This window comes from Mixophyes fleayi, chromosome 9 (assembly GCF_038048845.1).
Source record: "Mixophyes fleayi isolate aMixFle1 chromosome 9, aMixFle1.hap1, whole genome shotgun sequence".
NCBI lineage: Eukaryota > Metazoa > Chordata > Amphibia > Anura > Limnodynastidae > Mixophyes > Mixophyes fleayi.
In genome coordinates, this window is record NC_134410.1 from 6,904,406 (window position 1) to 6,921,365 (window position 16,960).

Sequence of the window (16,960 nt, forward strand, 5' to 3'; positions counted from 1 at the left end):
TTGACTCCTGTTCTGAAACACTAGACAGATACAAACACAATTTTCTATGCTACAGGTCAATAACCAAAGAACAGGAGCCATCAACAGGGAAAGGGCTATTTTTAAAAATTTATACAGTTTAAAGTCCATGTCTACATCAGGAAAACTTAAACAATCAATGTTTTTTTGTTTACTGCCGATGCTATATTCTCCAACATAATTATTAAAGGATATGGGGTTTCCCTATGGCCAGACCTTGCAGTATAATCATGAGGTGCAGTCTTTGGAGAGTTTGAACTACAGAGAGGTGAAGCACTTTGGTAATGATTGTGGCATTTTTTTAAAAAAAACATTCTGATTTTAAGAGAAAGTCAAAGTAAAACAAGTTGAGACGCATCTAATCATTTACATGATTGTGACATGGTTTGACTAGATTTAGGAAATATGGCACTAGTTTTAAACAAAGACTCTCAGTAACTGGAAAGTAAAGACTCTGTCTTTGGGATGGGGGTATATATGCACTTTGATACTTGCCGCTGTATCAAGCCATGTTTTCAGAAGTTATCAGTGGATAACATGCCCACGGAGATGGATATGTACTTGGTCTGCTCCACTGAGGAGAAACGCGTCACTTTCCAGATACTGTTAGATACCGCCTTCTAGAAAATGCATCTAACAAAAGATCAAAGATAGGCAAGGACTATAAATTAGAATCACAATCCTTTGGAACATTGGACTGCTTCTATAATTTCTTTGGGCAACCGGTTTAAATCTAATATTACAGTTATTTTAGTACACTAGATAAATGAGTTATATTACAACATCTAACTGAACAGAAAACCTATTAAAACTGCGTATTCAGACACTGCATGGAAGAGAAGTCAGAGGTCTCTTCAAGAGACAGCAGAAAGCAGAGCTCTCCAACCGAACCGTTTAGGCAGTAACCAAGCAAATATTCGTTTTGGCAAAATATTGGTGACAAAGACTAAAAGTGCACAGCGTTCAATATAAAACAGAAGGGCATCACTCAATCAGGGTATGACCTGGGAGTGTAATAATCATTAGACTAAAAACCTAATACAATTCAGTTTCCAATCGCACTATAGAGCTCTCCCTTTCTATAGGCTGAGCGTGACACGATATCCATGGCGTAGAAGAAAAGACCGTTGACATTTGCTGACCTGCTGCATAATGAAAAGCGCTAATTATTCTCTTTCATCACATGGTAAGAATCACTTCCGAGAAATCCTGCTATTAAGGGTTCCCGTCACCTACACACAATAGAAGCAGCCCAATTAACCACATTGTGGTCTAAGACATAAGTTGATGCGAGCGATTCCTAGTAATTTGATAGGCTGCATTTTAATGAATGTTGGTTTAACCCCTAAAAAATGTCTGGATCCGCTGTACGTGTGTAATTGGAAGTTGGACTTTAAAGTAGCCAATATACTGAGCTCTCCTAGAAGATGTTGTACGGTAGGATTTCTACACCACATACAATGTTAGGTGAGCGACATGAGAATCAAATATAAATATAAATATTATATATATATATATAGAAAAGAAAAGGGCTACTGAGTGTCGGAAAGCAAAACAAGCCACTAAAATACATATTTAGAACACCCCCATTATCCTTTTCCTACTGTACAACTATTAACCACACGTGGACACTGCGTATGGTGAGATAATATCCAGACTTTAATCCGACATTTTCAAAGTACCAAGGCTGCAATTACAAAACGGGGTGGATGAAATGTGGGCCTGTCCCAAGCAGCCAAACTCAAGCAAACCCCACCTCCATGGGTAGGTTGAGGGGTGCTCTTTGAAAATACTTATTTAGCGATCGATTTTCAGCCCAGGAAAGTGAGGATTTGCTCAGTCAGCGTGTCATGTAAGTGCCTGGGAAATGATGTCCTGTCACTCCGAAGAGATTGCTGCATGCAGAGCTTGATAAATTAATCTGTTTGGTGTCACATGAGCAAGCATTACCCATTCACTTTCATTATATGCTGACTCAGCTTTTCCTGGTCTGAAAGACATGCCGTGAAGAGGACCAATACAACACTGCTTTAGAGCGGCTGGTCGTCAGACACTAAACTCAGTCGCTAGGATTAAGGTCAGTCTATTTGTGTTTTGTTAAAGAGGGGGACAATCTTATCCTTTTTGAGACCATAGGGCAGGTTCAATTCGTTGTGCGATGTCGCAATGTGTCTCAAAGAACAGTCCACGGAGACGTACCGCGCTGATATGAAACTCAACTCATTTTTTCCTTGCGCCCTAAAGACATGCGAGGGAAAATGAGCAGAGATTCCTTACTGCAATGGCAGGCAATGTGCGCAACCAGACATCGCGGCCAATTTAACCCGCCCCTAAGTGTCAGAAAAAGGCAACTATATGGTTGCATTCAAACTGGGGAACATCCCTCCAATCTTGTGGATCTTACTAGGTGATATATGGCATGATCAGTCAGTGGTGTACCAGGATTGGGTTGACTTACTGTACATTGACATCATCACTGTACTGACTTGGCTAAAACAATAATTAGGATCTGTCAGGGGTGAGGAAGTTAATGAGAAAATGAACCAGTCAAACATTGGTGAATTAAGTAATGTGCATTTAAGAAAACCATCCACAAAATCTAGATGTAAGCTCGATTTTTAAGTTAGGGGGAATGATCACCCATTGATATTTACAGTAACTGCTCCCAAAAAACAGGTCATAGAAGTCAACTTTCAGTTCGGTTCCCCTCCATTTTATATCTAGGATCCAATACTTCTTTAAACAAGCAACAGACATGAACATGGAGAACTTTAGAACGTTTCTTATTACAAGCATCCAATAAGATTTTTTTGCATTTCTTATTCCTTATGAAATGATTAACGCATTGAAATGCTTCAACATTTTTAATTCTTTAAACTAGAAAAATAAATAAGAACCTAAATAAAATACCTTTAAAAAGCATCTATCACGTATGACAAGCAAAACAATGACACAAGTTCAGTTTGTTTCTTTACATAAATCTGCTACAGTGACACTTACATCATATTCTGCTTCAACTCCTGGAACTGTTATGTATCAGTAACGACAGGTGAAATAGATGTACCGTAATGAGAAATATTTTAAAATGGAACTAGAGGTTCAGTAACTTTACCCGACACAGTATAGGCAGTAATATCGTGTGCTGAACCAAAGACACACGGCAATGCAGGTTTAACAATGCACCAGGAACCAGTGATATCACTGAGGCACAGGGCACTTCGATGCCTCAGTGAGGTCACTAATTCCCAACGCACAGACAGACTGAATTGTCATAAACATTGGTTCATTACACCAAATGGTTGCTCCCGTTATAATTGACAGATGCAGTTTAAAATGGAAAATCAACTTGGCACGTAGCTAGGGCTTATTGTGATTTTGCGGAACATAATTCCCAGACAAAAAAAAAATAAAAAACAAAAAACCGTTTGATAAGTTTTATACATACTCCCATGTAGTTTTTTGGAAGTCACGTCATGTAGTGTTTTCAACACAGCCTAAAAGTTTTTTTTTCCCCAGAAATATAAAGAACGCATGATGCTAGTGATAATTGATTTTTCTTACATGAATCGGCAGAAAACAGAAATTTAAGACACAGTAGTCGTTGCTCGGAATGAAACAAAAAAAAAAAAGAAGAAAATGAACGTGAGCAATTAATCTGTATTCTTGGGAAAAAGCAGCACATTTACACTATAAAGGGGCAGGCGGTGATTCACATAATTGCCGTGTGCTTTTATAGGTAAACTACATTAAGCGAACTGCAACAGAGACTAGGCGGAGGGCGTATTACAGTAATCTTGTTTCCTGCTTCCAAAGAATGTCTTAACCACACAGAACACGAGAAGGAGCGAGAGGGAGTGCTGCTAGTGTTGTAATTGATTGTGTCAAACGGGATGGAGATTGCAAATAAAATGGAGAGAAAAAAATGTAAAGCATGGTATGTCACAAGCACAGACGATGACCAAAGACATCTGACAAATATTATATATACTGTAGTCTTCATCACTTCTCTAAGCGAGAAACGAGTGCAAACTCAATGAAACGCGACGGGACAATAGTCACTTCAAATGTACTGGGAGATACGTCTGCAGAACGGGGCAAAGGGCACTTTAATTGAACTGTGTCGCACATGAAACGAACATAGGCTATGGCACCAGTGTTAAGAGCGGACAAAAGTTGAGGATCAAAATGTTCAAGGTAACGTAAGAAGCGACCCGTGTTTCACATGGACCAGACAAGATCCCTGCAAACTGTTCTGCACCATTATAATATCACAGCCTCTAACGGAGAAGACATTGAACGGGTTTTTGCTCCTGTGGGATTATTCAGGGAACGGTATCACGGATGACTTTTGTCGGGTCTTCCTCTGGACTCTGTTACATCCTCGTACAGAGCTTCAGAGTCACAGTTTTGTGCCGTTTATTTCATTTATTTGCCGGAACGCCTAACAGCCCTCATTCCTCGTCACCTGCCAGCAGGAACCCCAGGATAAAAGTGCTCCCTCGCTGTCGCTCACTTGCAGTCTGTTTCCCCACGAGGTTTGGTGGAGGTCGGAGAAGGAGACTGGTGAAAACAGTAGCTGTATGCAAAAAGAAATAAGTTAAATAGACTTCAGATAAAAATGATGTTATATACACAGGTTAAACATCAATATCAAATATCAAAATCCAGCTATACAAGGTCCATCACAGAATTAAAAGTATTACTTGCTAACACTCGGTGTGCTACTAAAACACAGTCATGTACAGTGATGGAAAGCTGCGGTGGAACAACTAGTCCCAGCATGCAAATGACAAATGTTGCCTGACTGTGTGGGACTTGTAGTTTCATAGGCAGGGAATAGTTTTGAAACATGGGGAGAAAATATAAGTGTCCTCATTATACTAAACATGACAGCAGGGCCCACAGAGGAGCGAGACTTGGCGTTCAGTAACGGAAGCCTCGAGAAACCTGTACGGCCCAATCCAGTGTACAATCCTTACCAATCAGGCTGGCGCTCAGGTTGTTATCACCAGTGAACTTCAGCAGCTCTCGCAGAAACGCCATTAAATAACGGAACACATTTCGGTGACATCGTGGAAGTTGAGAAATCACCTAAATATGGAGGGGGTGGGAACATAGCAATTGTAATGACACACACAATAAAAGGAAAGACAACACACACAATGAACTGAAAGAGATGGACTTTATTAAAGGCACACATACTGTGTTACCAAAAAAACGTATGCATTGTTTTATACTAGCCCCCTGTTCAGGCTATGAGCAAATTCACTGCTTCCTCTACGCCTGATCCACGCCATTTGTAATAACTCCACCCACACCAGTCCTCACCCCAAAATACACAATATGACACCCTCTGCCCAAGGCCTTTTAACCCAATTTAGTGCAAGAGGACTGTAACACATGAATAAAGAGGAGGAGGGTTGTGTATGGATTATGGGACAGAGACAAAAACAATGGCACTCTATGCAATATAAACTCTACAAGCTAACACCGTAAAACATTTACAAAAGGGTAAGGTTATTCCTCAAGCATTAATATTGTGCTTTTATTAATAGGTACATTAGGAAAACAGTGAGTAAAGAAAGAAAAGGTACTAGGTTACTGTGCTCTTAACGCAAGGTAGCTCAATATAAATATATATCAAGCCGCACTCTAATACTATACTCTCGACATTTCCATTTTACATTCCCTGCACCTCCTACCATTTCTTCCCCATCATATGTATATATATATATTCCACACATCTTCATGAATGTGCTAACATGCGTTCAGTCTACCACTATGTTGTTCTTCCTTTTCAAGCCCCATTTCCACCCGCAGCTCTTCAAACAACTACTAGAGATTACTTCTAATCTCCCCCTGCCTCCCAGTATCACATCTGACAGCCGCTCACTATATCACCAACCATCCCCTACACACCCCATCTTGGAGAGAGTATCATCCTAATATTAATGTTCATCTCCCAATGTCACTGCGGGGAGGTTAGACATTCATACAGACCTGGCGGCAGAGCCGTGTGTCGTGCGAGCAGTCAATGCACCGTTGGTACAACTCATAGCAGATCACGGGCTCTGGCAGTGCTTCCAGGAAGATCAGCAAGGCCTCGGCTACAGAATGGTTGCTGCCAGCTGGGGAGCGGTGTCAAGGTAAAATTTAATATTTTATCACTCAATAAAGAAAACCGTACACTCCACATATAAAGAGTTAAAAACCAAGCAAAGCCACTATTTACTTTGGTATATATTGTGCTACATCTGTCAAACGTGTTAACTTTACCTTCCCTTGATGAAAGCTTAAATATTAACACTGTGACAAGAGGACAATAACCTATATCTGATCTATGTAGCATCGCTCTGGAGAGGCCAAGGAGGGGGACACTGGTCCGCAACTGAATAATTGCAGTTCACTAGGTAACAATATCCTGTACATTATTGTGGATTCACAAACAGAGACAGGGCCAGTGATGCCACTACAACTTTGAAGGATTACAACTGACATGCTGTGCTTGGCCAGTTGAGCTTTTTTTTTTTTTTTTTTTTTTTAAACTACAAAAGCCACTGGCCAGGAACCGTGGAATAGGTCATTTGAATTTTGTGTGATGGGCAGGGAGTAGGAGAAGTTCATCAAAGTTTATGGTGTACAAAAGCAATAATGAGAAACATAGAGTGCATTGACGTTTCTGCATGTCTGTGGACATCATCCAGATGCCCCAACCTCTGGAAAGGCCCGTTTTGGTTTCTGGTCTTATAACTGAAGTTTCACTATGTACCACACCTGCTACTCTACTACTTTACTGGGATCCCAAACTCTAAGTAGATCAATTTTCTGTTCGCATGCCGGCAGGTAATAGGCAGCGTGTAAATAACCATCACCCGCATCATTCTGCTATTTTCTTTGCATTAGCTCGCAGTGTAAAGCTCATTGTAGTTGTCAAGGATACGGATGGTGTCTGGAATGCTGGTGTCTAAACAGTCGATGATTTGCTGCAGTTCTTCCTGTTTTCCCGGAGTTTGGAAAAGATCTTCCTGCAAGAGAAACGTTGTACCTTAAACACTGGAACACGCAATATAAACAGTCAGATGGGCTAGAATGGCGAGCAAACTAAACATCTCCTTGTGTATGATAGAAGTATGTTACGATTTGAGCACATATATAATTTAAACGTCATGTGTGTTTTGCAACGAGACATGAACGGGGGCATGGTCACATTTGTAGGTGCATACAAACCTGGCGACAGGCGCTCTTATACAAGTGATCCACTAAGAGCCAGATCTCTTTCGGGACTTTCAGGGGTTTGTCAGTAGTCCCGTCAGTATCTTCAGGCAACATCTGCATAACCGCCTTCTCCTGGGGAATAAATAGGCGGAAAAACAAAAATGAAGATGTGTGAAGATCGCCAAGGTGTACATTAAAGAGTAGAAGTGACTTCTAGAAGAATAACAGCAACCCCAAGTCATATAAATCACATGTCAGATAGAATGTAGGCCAGACAATAAGAAAAAAATTTCCTTCATTATATGACAGCACTGAGTCTATACCAAGCCATTTAAACTAGTAATATCTCTCATCTATCCATCAACACACTCCACCTTCTGAAAAGCGCCTTAAAGTGGTCTCAACTCTGGGCCAAACATAATGTACATCTGTGCTCATCCGCCTCATGTTTATTCCATTTGATTTTTAAATGCTGGACTGAGGGTAAAAAGGCGCAGAGTGATTCTTAGGAAGCAATACACAGCGTACAGTCATGGGCAAAAGTTTTGATATTTTTCACAACGTCTGTTGTCTCAGATTTTATGATGGCAATTTTCATATATTCTCCAGAATGTCATGAGGAGTGATCAGATGAATTTCAAAGTCCCTCTTTGCCATGACAATGAAGTTCATCCCAAAAACAACATTTCCACTGCATTTCAGCCCTGCCACAAAAGGAGCAGCTGACATCAGGTCAGTGATTCTCTCGTTAACACAGGTGAGAGTGTTGACGAGGACAAGGCTGGAGATCACTCTGTCATGCTGAATGAATTAGAATAAAAGACTGGCAGCTTTAAAAGGAGGGTGGTGCTTGAAATCATTGTTCTTCCTCTGTTAACCATGGTTACCTGCAAGGAAACACGTGCAGTCATGATTGCTTTACACAAAAAGGGCTTTAGCAGCAAAGGATATTGCCGCTAGTAAAATTGCACTTAAATCAACCAATGATCGGATCATCAATAACTTCAAGGAGAGAGGTTCAATAGTTGTGAAAAAGGCTTCAGGGCGCCCAAGAACATCCAGCAAGCACCAGGACCATCTCCTAAAGTTGATTCAGCTGCAGGATCGGGGCACCACCAGTGCAGAGCTTGCTCGGGAACGGCAGCAGGCAGGTGTGAGTGCATCTGCACGCACAGAGAGGCGAAGACTTTTGGAGGATGACCTGGTGTCAAGAAGGCCAGCAAAGAAGCCACTTCTCTCAGGGAAAACATTAGGGACAGACTAATATTCTGCAAAAGGTACAGGGATTGGACTGCTGAGGACTGGGGTAAAGTCATTTTCTCTGATGAATCTCCTCTCAGATTGTTTGGGGCATCTGGAAAAATGCTTGTCGGAGAAGGAAAGATGAGCGCTACCATCAGCCCTGTGTCATGGAAACAGTAAAGCATCCTGAGACCATTCATGTGTGGGGTTGCTCCTCAGCCAAGGGAGTGAGCTCACTCACAATTTTGCCTAAGAACACAGCCATGAATAAAGAATGGTACCAAAATATCCTCCAAGAGCAACTTCTCCCAACCATCCAACAACAGTTTGGTGATGAACAATGTCTTTACCAGAGGGAGCAGCTTGCCATAAGGCAAAAGTGATAACTAAGTGGCTCGGGGATCAAAACATCAACATTTTTGGTCTATGGCCAGGAAACTCCCCAGATCTTAATCCCATTGAGAAATTGTGGTCAATCCACAAGAGGCGGGTAGACAAACAAAAACCCACAAATTCTGACAAACCCCAAGCATTGATTAGGCAAGAATGAGGGACCATCAGTCAGTATGTGGCCCAGTAGTTGATTGACAGCATGCCAGGGCGAATTACAGAGATCTTCAAAAAGAAGGGTCAACACTGCAAATATTTACTCTTTGCATAAACTTAATGTAGTTGTCAATAAAAGCCTTTGACACTTATGAAATGCTGGTAATGTTACCTCAGTATAACATAGCAACATCTGACAAAAAGGTCTAAAAACACTGAAGCAGCAAACTTTGTGAAAACCAATACTTGTGTCATTCTCAAAACGTTTAGCCATGACTGTACACCCACAGGCTCCCTAGCTAAACAAGAATACCAGAAGAGGAGAAATATTACAAAAGTATTTTGCAGTCTTGTGTAAAACTTAATAAGCAATAAAAAATATGGAAAAAAACAAACCACGTGCTACATTTTCTTAGTGTTGTGTTCTAACGCGCCTATGGTGTCTAATATGTCAATTGTCATGTTACAACAGGTCATTACAGCTGTCAGCCACAGGTTATAAACACAGACAGTGAACTAATATCATATAGAGAAACTGTATTTATAATGAAATAAAATTCCCCAACTGCAGTTGCATGGAACGGACTCCGTGTAAGCACACATACGTGTTTGGTAGCTGAATTAAGTAGCGGATTAAGTTCATGGAGAGACATGAAAGGTATACAAGATGTTACTACGATTTCAACGCCTAAAAATAAGCCTTGCATTAAGAGTCAAATGGAACACAAATTACATTTAAAACTCAATGAAAAAAATCCATCAATGCTGCATCAGGAAGCAAGAATGCATCTTGAACTAACAAAAACATACTAACAATATTGTAACAACAACTTGTACTCTTTTGCACGCATTTATTTCCTACATGAGTTAGTCAATTTCCAAGAGGATTCTCATATACCTGTTACAGCCTACAAGTGATATTTAAATGACAGCCAATAGTAGAGATATATTTACTCCTCTGGTATAATTTTAAGAATGGTCACTAAAACACAAGTTGATTCACACACTATACACATAACTATGACAAAATAAAGATTTGCTTGTAAATAAATACAGACGTGACATCTAGCTGAGATATAGTCATCATCTGTACTCATCGGCCCGAGTCATTAAGGAAAACAAAGCAAAAAAAAAGGAGTAACTTTGCACCTTGGCAAAACCATGTTGCATTGGAGGGAGAGATAAATTTAAAATGAGGGGACAGATTTATAGTTGGGGTAGGGCATGTCCTAGATCAACTTTAAATTTCAGAGTAAACATAAAGCTATCAAGTATTTATGTGCTCCATGAAAGAAAGCCAGTATTTAACTTGTATGCAAAATAATAAACTAATTTGCACCCCTTGCATTGTAACATGGTTTGTCCAGGATCAAATTTACTCCTTTTTTGTTTGTGCCTTGCTCTCCTTAATGACGCAGGCCCATCATGTTTAGGCTCCAAGTTGCTCCCTTCAGTATCCTCCAATTTAATGTCTATCTTGAAATTTGTTCCCAAAAATGTACCCACACACTTGTAAACGTTACCCTCTTTTATACAAATCAACTTGTATTTTAACTTTTGTGGCCTTTTCTTGTTTTGACGTTAAAAAGACAAATAAAATACGACCTAATGACAGAAATATATTTTGTTAATAACAGTGTTATGAACACAAAACACACAGCAAGTCAAAACGCCAAAGATTATTTTTGGATCACACAGGAGTACAGGACGGCTGTACCCCCTTCTGATGCTCTTTGGGGTGTCCGTCCTTTGTGCAGATCAGCAGAAATTTACATAATTGACACGTTTACACCAATCCGCTCAAGACGTCACTTTCCTACAAGAGCTTTGACTGAAGGACTTAAAGAGCAAGGAAAGTCATAATCTATATCGGAGCCTTATTGGTCATTGGTAAACAAAGGATGTATTGATTCTTATTTTGATGGTGGTGGGAGAGAATACATCATACTTTTCTTAAACAACAAAGCTTTAGTGGAGTAACAGCATTTTACCTGCACGTATCAACAGTTCAATACATTAATATTTATGCTTCATAACTATACAGGTAAAGCTCCATAGCTTTGTAACGTTAAAGTTGCAGATATTACATATTATAATAATGCTGACACTTCAGTCAAAACTGTCCAGGAAATGCAGACAGCAGCAGCGGGGGTTAATAGAGAATTAACCAAGCAGGAATAAGACCGCCTGGGCAATGACAGCACACCAGCCCCGGAAGGGTTAAATTTCACACACAGCAAATCACATTACAGACAACAAAGGACCCACAAAGCCACAAGGAAAGAAGCAGCTCCTAAATCTGGAGATTGTTTTACCTTCTCTGAGAAGCTGTCTTCTCCCTATGAGCAGAGTGGAAGTGGAGGAAGGAAAAGATCAATGAGATGTTAATAGATAGAAAGCAGAAGACAGAGCAGAGATCAATTCCCTCATGTTTATCTCACAGTGATGAGTTAGTGGACAGTTCAATAACCGTCACCTTTACCTAAACACTGTCAATAAGCAGCCTATCTGCTAACCTGGTTTACAGATTATGGAGAAAAGTTTTTGGTGTAGTTCTGGCACATTTTATAATTTGATTTGATTTTATAAACAGACTAAAAATCTTGTACAACATTGATACGATGTCGTTCAAATCCTGCAGTGTATACGTACTCAGGACCGGCAGTGTCCATAGATCTCTATGGAGTGTGCAGAGTCACCATCTTTTCAGCCGATGGTTATGACAGCTGAAGATCACAGATCTGACTGTAAAACGTGTACAATGTGTACACAGGAATGAGCGTGCTGATCGGGACCTTCAGTTAAATATATCGCATCCGGAGAAATATTCTATAGTGTGTACCCAGTCTTACACTGCAATCAAACACTTTCAAAGCAAAACCAGACAGGCTTATCGTTAGTGGCGGTAATTACGGAGCAGAGTTGTATAAAGGTGTCCATGCAAAGCTGCAATTTTCACTGCTAATTGGGTCATTCTACAACCAACTAAATATGAGCATGTAAGAGCCAATGCCGCCAATCCAATCAATCTCTTGCAGATGTTGATCAGGACAGGCGGAAAACATGGCAGAATGACAACCATATCTTACTATATGTGTCCTGTAAGTTCATCTCAACTGCTGAATATTTAGACACCGATCCGGTAACATTTTCCTGTGCTCATTACTCTGCTTAAAATTCACCATACACTCGACTTCTTGTGCAGACACACTAAACTACAACTGTCCTATAGCTGAACTAGGTTTGGACAGAGACCGTAGACTATAAACGGTGCCAGGGGCAAACACAGGATTTGTAGAGGGGGTTTTCCACACCAGACGTCGCCAGTGGGCGTGACCAGCATGCATGGGGGTGTGCCTATAATTGTAGACAGTGCTTGGCTGCTCTCCAACTCTTCCTATCCCTATAATATACATGGGCAATGCTGCGTGCACTACTGTTAGGTGCATGCAGCTCTCCCTTTTCAAGCAGAGCCGTGGTGAAGCGGGGGCAGGGTCCAGCCACTTCAGTTATACAGTTCCTTATGGTTGGAGGGGGGTTTCCAGGCACTCGGTTTGCCTATGGGTGCAGCTGAGGACTGACAGACTAGTGTTAAAGTATAGGCAGCGAGATTTCAAACTGTTTGGTTCTGGTGACACTGAGCACATATTTAATGGAGACCTTGCAATGTGTGTACACGGAATCATTCGCTCTTAGATTGTAACCTCATTTGGGCAGAGTAACTTTTACCTTCTATTTCACGTTTATGTATGTTATTTGTATCCTCAATTTATAGCGCTACGTAGTAAGTTGGCGCTTTATAAAGGATAAGAAACAATAATAATAGCTATGTGAATGAGGACAGAAGTTAGGCTACTGGTTTTATAGGTTTCCTGTTCTTAGGTACAGCAGCCTTCTGATAATTCATCATGGTCACTTTAATATCCTGGCTGTGCTGAAGGTTTATCACAATGTCAATGGGAAAAAGCGTTTTCATGTAGTTGTACATACTTCTATGTTACCACTTAACTAAGCAAATGTCACATCTGCAGTTATAAGGAATCCGGGACATGGCTCTGAGATCTGACATTTAAACTGCAGTAGAGAACTTTAAAGACTCTGGACTGAGCTGTTACAGGGAAAAGTACAAAGTAAAATGTGTGATATTTTTACAAATATGTTCTTTAGATTTTATACCTGTAACTATTTTGATATTAAAACAATTCCAGAGAGATTCGTATCCATAAACTGTTTCTTATGAAATGCGAACATTCTATTCGCTGCAACAAGTTGCATCTAATCCTCAATCCTACAGATGCATGATACGCAGGGCTTGCATAAGACCATATATTTAATGAATGAATGTACTGACTAAACCTATAAAAACCCTTAAACAGCATTTATGTAGGTTCTCAGGTGAGAGAAGGGGTCAATACGACTTGTCTTATCTTTCCTATCCCATGACATAAGAAAACGCTTTTTCCTCACCAGGTCAATGAGTTTGGTAACCGGGATTTCACGGATCGGCCTCTTCATTCGGCACAAGGCTTCCAAGGACGTGCCGAAGGAGCTGGCTAGATAACTGCCACAGATGGTTAGGAAGTAATCCTTGCCGCGGTCCAGGTGAAGGACTAATATATCTTCAATGCTGTCCTGACCAGAGTTGAGTAAGGTGACGGAGTCTTTACTGACATAAACATCCAGACTGATCTCCACGGATTCATCTGAGGAAACAAAGTTGCCAGGAAATAGGAGTGAAACATATACAAAGCATATTTCACTTATAGATCAGCCAAACAGTAGACAAGTCCTCATCGATAAGATGCGTGTCGTAAAATAACTATTGCATCGCCAACAAATCTAATATTTGTAAACACCATGTCTAATTTTATGTCATTAACTCAATAAAACAACCTTTGGGATTCCGTTGTAAACCGAACTAAATATTCTGTAAAATGTAAACTGAGATGAGATGGTAAATTAATATAGTAGATGTGTTTTTTTTATTGGTGACAAATATATGTCTGTGTCCCTCAGATGGCTAATACTAACTAATGGGGACAGTCCCAATGGATTTGGAGAAGAAAAGGAATTTAAAAGTAACACCACAAAAAAAAAAAAAAAAAGTTCTCGTCTCAAAAAGATGTAATGAGGTAATCCGATTTAAATGCACATTAATCCAGTTTTGCAATGCTTTCTTCTATGATCGCTCTAAGAGAATTAAAAAGAGAGATATATATATATATATATATATATATATATATATATATATATATATATATATATATATATATATATATATATATCTATCTATCTCATCATTTATTTATATAGCGCCAAAAAATCTGCAGCGCTGTACAGAGAACTCACTCACATCAGTCCCTGCCCCATTGGAGCTTACAGTCCAAATTCCCTAACATACACACAGACACAGACACACAGACACACACACAGACAGACAGAGAGAGAAAGAGAGAGAGAGACAAGGGTCAATTTGATAGCAGCCAATTAACCTACCAGTATGTCTTTGGAGTGTGGGAGGAAACCGGAGCACCCGGAGGAAACCGGAGCACCCGGAGGAAACCCACGCAAACACGGGGAGAACACACAAACTCCACACAGATAAGGCCATGGTCAGGACTTGAACTTATGACCCCAGTGCTGTGAGGCAGAAGTGCTAGCACTAAGCCACCGTGCTGCCCTGTAAATATATATATGTAAAAATAGGTACAGAAAAATGCTTAGATAGATTATGGGACAGTGTCTGCTACAATCTACAAGCAGTATCATTATTCTTATTGTCGTTCCAGATAACACCTCCGCCTGTGTGAGGTACCATCTCCCACCTCCATATCCATCTATCCCCTTCCCCAACAGCAGACAGCTGTACTTTACGTTCTTATCACACTTTCGTCTAGAGGGGAAGGAGGAGGAACATGAGCAGTACATACATGGACATTACGTATATATTGCCTTGAGAAAGGCTCTAGAGGAGCCGAAACGCGTTGGCTGACGGGAGATTTGTAACGTCAGACGTGAGACCTGCAGTGAGAGGTGTTCCTGCTTCCGTTGATCGAGTGGTGATTACTGGCAGAACGGAGCTTTGTAGTGAGTTTCCCGGGACTAGACTCATTACATTGAGACACGCTTTTTGCCCTTCTGAGCACGGTAAGGGTCCATCTATCCCTACTGATCAGGTCCCGCCTGACGTTTTATTTATTTGTTCATCTGTAATTGTCTGTAATAAATTACCCATATGTTGTCACACTATGGAGCATTTTTCCTTTTTTGGAGTCCAATTTAATTGAAGGAAGCTCTGCATTGCTGGATCGATGTTTGTGGGGAGCTACATCTTGGACATAATCTGATTGCGCTGCCTGTCCGTTATTGTCGAGTGATATTGTGGATTGGAGGACCGACGAGCCTGGGGAGTTCTATCTTATGTACAGGCTTGTTTTTATTATACTATTTGGTATGACCTATGAGGAATATTGGAACACTTGACTTGATCAGAAGATTCCATTACTGTGCCTTTTGGAACATAGGACTTCCTCTACATTTATACATATATTTTTCTGGACTTTTTTGATTCTATATATTTTGGTGAACTTACAGATGATTGGCGCCTGTTTGCAAATTTGCTGTGTGTATATATATATTTGATAGGGATTGGTGTTTCCTATATAGTTTGCTACAGGCTGCCTTTCGGATTTGATACATTGTTTTGCGCCGTGGACTTAGTCATTTTTTGATTTGTTGATTACGTATATATTACATAAGGATATCTGGAAAGCTTAGGAAGAGATGGGGTTAAAAGAAACCAAAAATTCCATTAATACTGTAATGGAAGTTTCAGTGATATTTTGGGATTCTGTGCACCTTTTATTAACCCCAAGTTGTCTAACAGAATGTAAGCGCTACAATAAAAGGAAACGCGGATACTTACTTGGCTCCAGGTATCCCTCGCAGGGCTCAGCGCGCAGCCAGGGCTTACAGTACTGCATGTCGTTCAGTTTGGGGATGAAGGAGAAGTGACACGGAACCTGTCCGTCATTCTGGATGGCAAATTTCTCTTTATGTAATTGCCGAAATCTCACCCTTTCAAACTTGAACTGTGAAACAAAATAAAACGCATCAGTAATAATACTGCATACAGAAGATACACATGTAATACCAGTTACACTGTACACAATCTGTCAGGCTCATCGGCAACACCCAATCAAGTTACTTTTTTTTGCAGGGTACCTGAGATACAGCGAGAAAAGATTTGAACAAATTAACAAGTAGCTGACACCGGGATTCAAACTGGTTTCTAACAGCTCCCTTAGTACTAATGTAAGTTAATGTATTGAAGCAGTGAGTTACTCCTCCAACTGTAATATATCTGTATATCGTTATACACTGCTTGGTGTTCAGCTCTCTTAACTGTTTTGGACCTTCCCATACTCACATATAGTAAGTTTAAGGCACTGTGAGAAAGGAGAATGATTTGCAATAAAGGTATGGTAGTGGGAGAAGTCTTTATCCCTACAGAATGATTGCAGCAGGACCCCGAGGAAGCATTTTGGGAGGAAATCATTTTGAGACATACCGTTACAATTTGCATTTTTTCAATTCCTCATTTTTTATTTTAGATAGACCTGTTAACTGCATTTATCTATTAATTTATTTGGGAAGAAGGGGGGCTATTAAATGACTCAAAGGTTTTTTTGTAAATATAATCTGTACCCTGAAGCTAATCTTTTGTTAGATACACTCTCTAGCAGGGTTGTACTACTCACTCTTTTCATTCTAATTGTTTATTAGTAAGGAGCCATAGAACTCTGCAGCGGCGGACGGTATGACAAATCATACAACACACAAATCCTACATAAACATAAAACAAGCACATCCGAGGACGAGGAAAGAGGAGCAGACGTGAGACAGAGGGCCCTGCTCCAGAGAGCTTACAGTCTAGTTT

At 40.3% G+C, this 16,960-nt stretch overlaps 1 protein-coding gene across 4 annotated transcripts in view; it reads right to left on the reverse strand.

The window, feature by feature from the left end:
• Nucleotides 1-2,867: 2,867 nt before the first annotated feature.
• OCRL (OCRL inositol polyphosphate-5-phosphatase) overlaps nucleotides 2,868-16,960 on the reverse strand; it is a 51,532-nt gene continuing 37,439 nt past the window's right edge. For 2 of the 4 annotated variants that reach the window (XM_075186245.1, XM_075186244.1), the window contains exons 17-24: nucleotides 15,947-16,112; nucleotides 13,489-13,724; nucleotides 11,337-11,360; nucleotides 7,246-7,365; nucleotides 6,959-7,043; nucleotides 6,019-6,146; nucleotides 4,998-5,109; nucleotides 2,868-4,594 (exon numbers count right to left, since the gene is read on the reverse strand). In XM_075186245.1, the coding sequence (XP_075042346.1) occupies nucleotides 4,470-4,594; nucleotides 4,998-5,109; nucleotides 6,019-6,146; nucleotides 6,959-7,043; nucleotides 7,246-7,365; nucleotides 11,337-11,360; nucleotides 13,489-13,724; nucleotides 15,947-16,112 (996 nt within the window). In that variant the 3' untranslated portion in view covers nucleotides 2,868-4,469. The remainder of the gene's footprint in view (nucleotides 4,595-4,997; nucleotides 5,110-6,018; nucleotides 6,147-6,958; nucleotides 7,044-7,245; nucleotides 7,366-11,336; nucleotides 11,361-13,488; nucleotides 13,725-15,946; nucleotides 16,113-16,960) is intronic. The other 2 variants (XM_075186247.1, XM_075186246.1) reach the window with 1 other exon arrangement.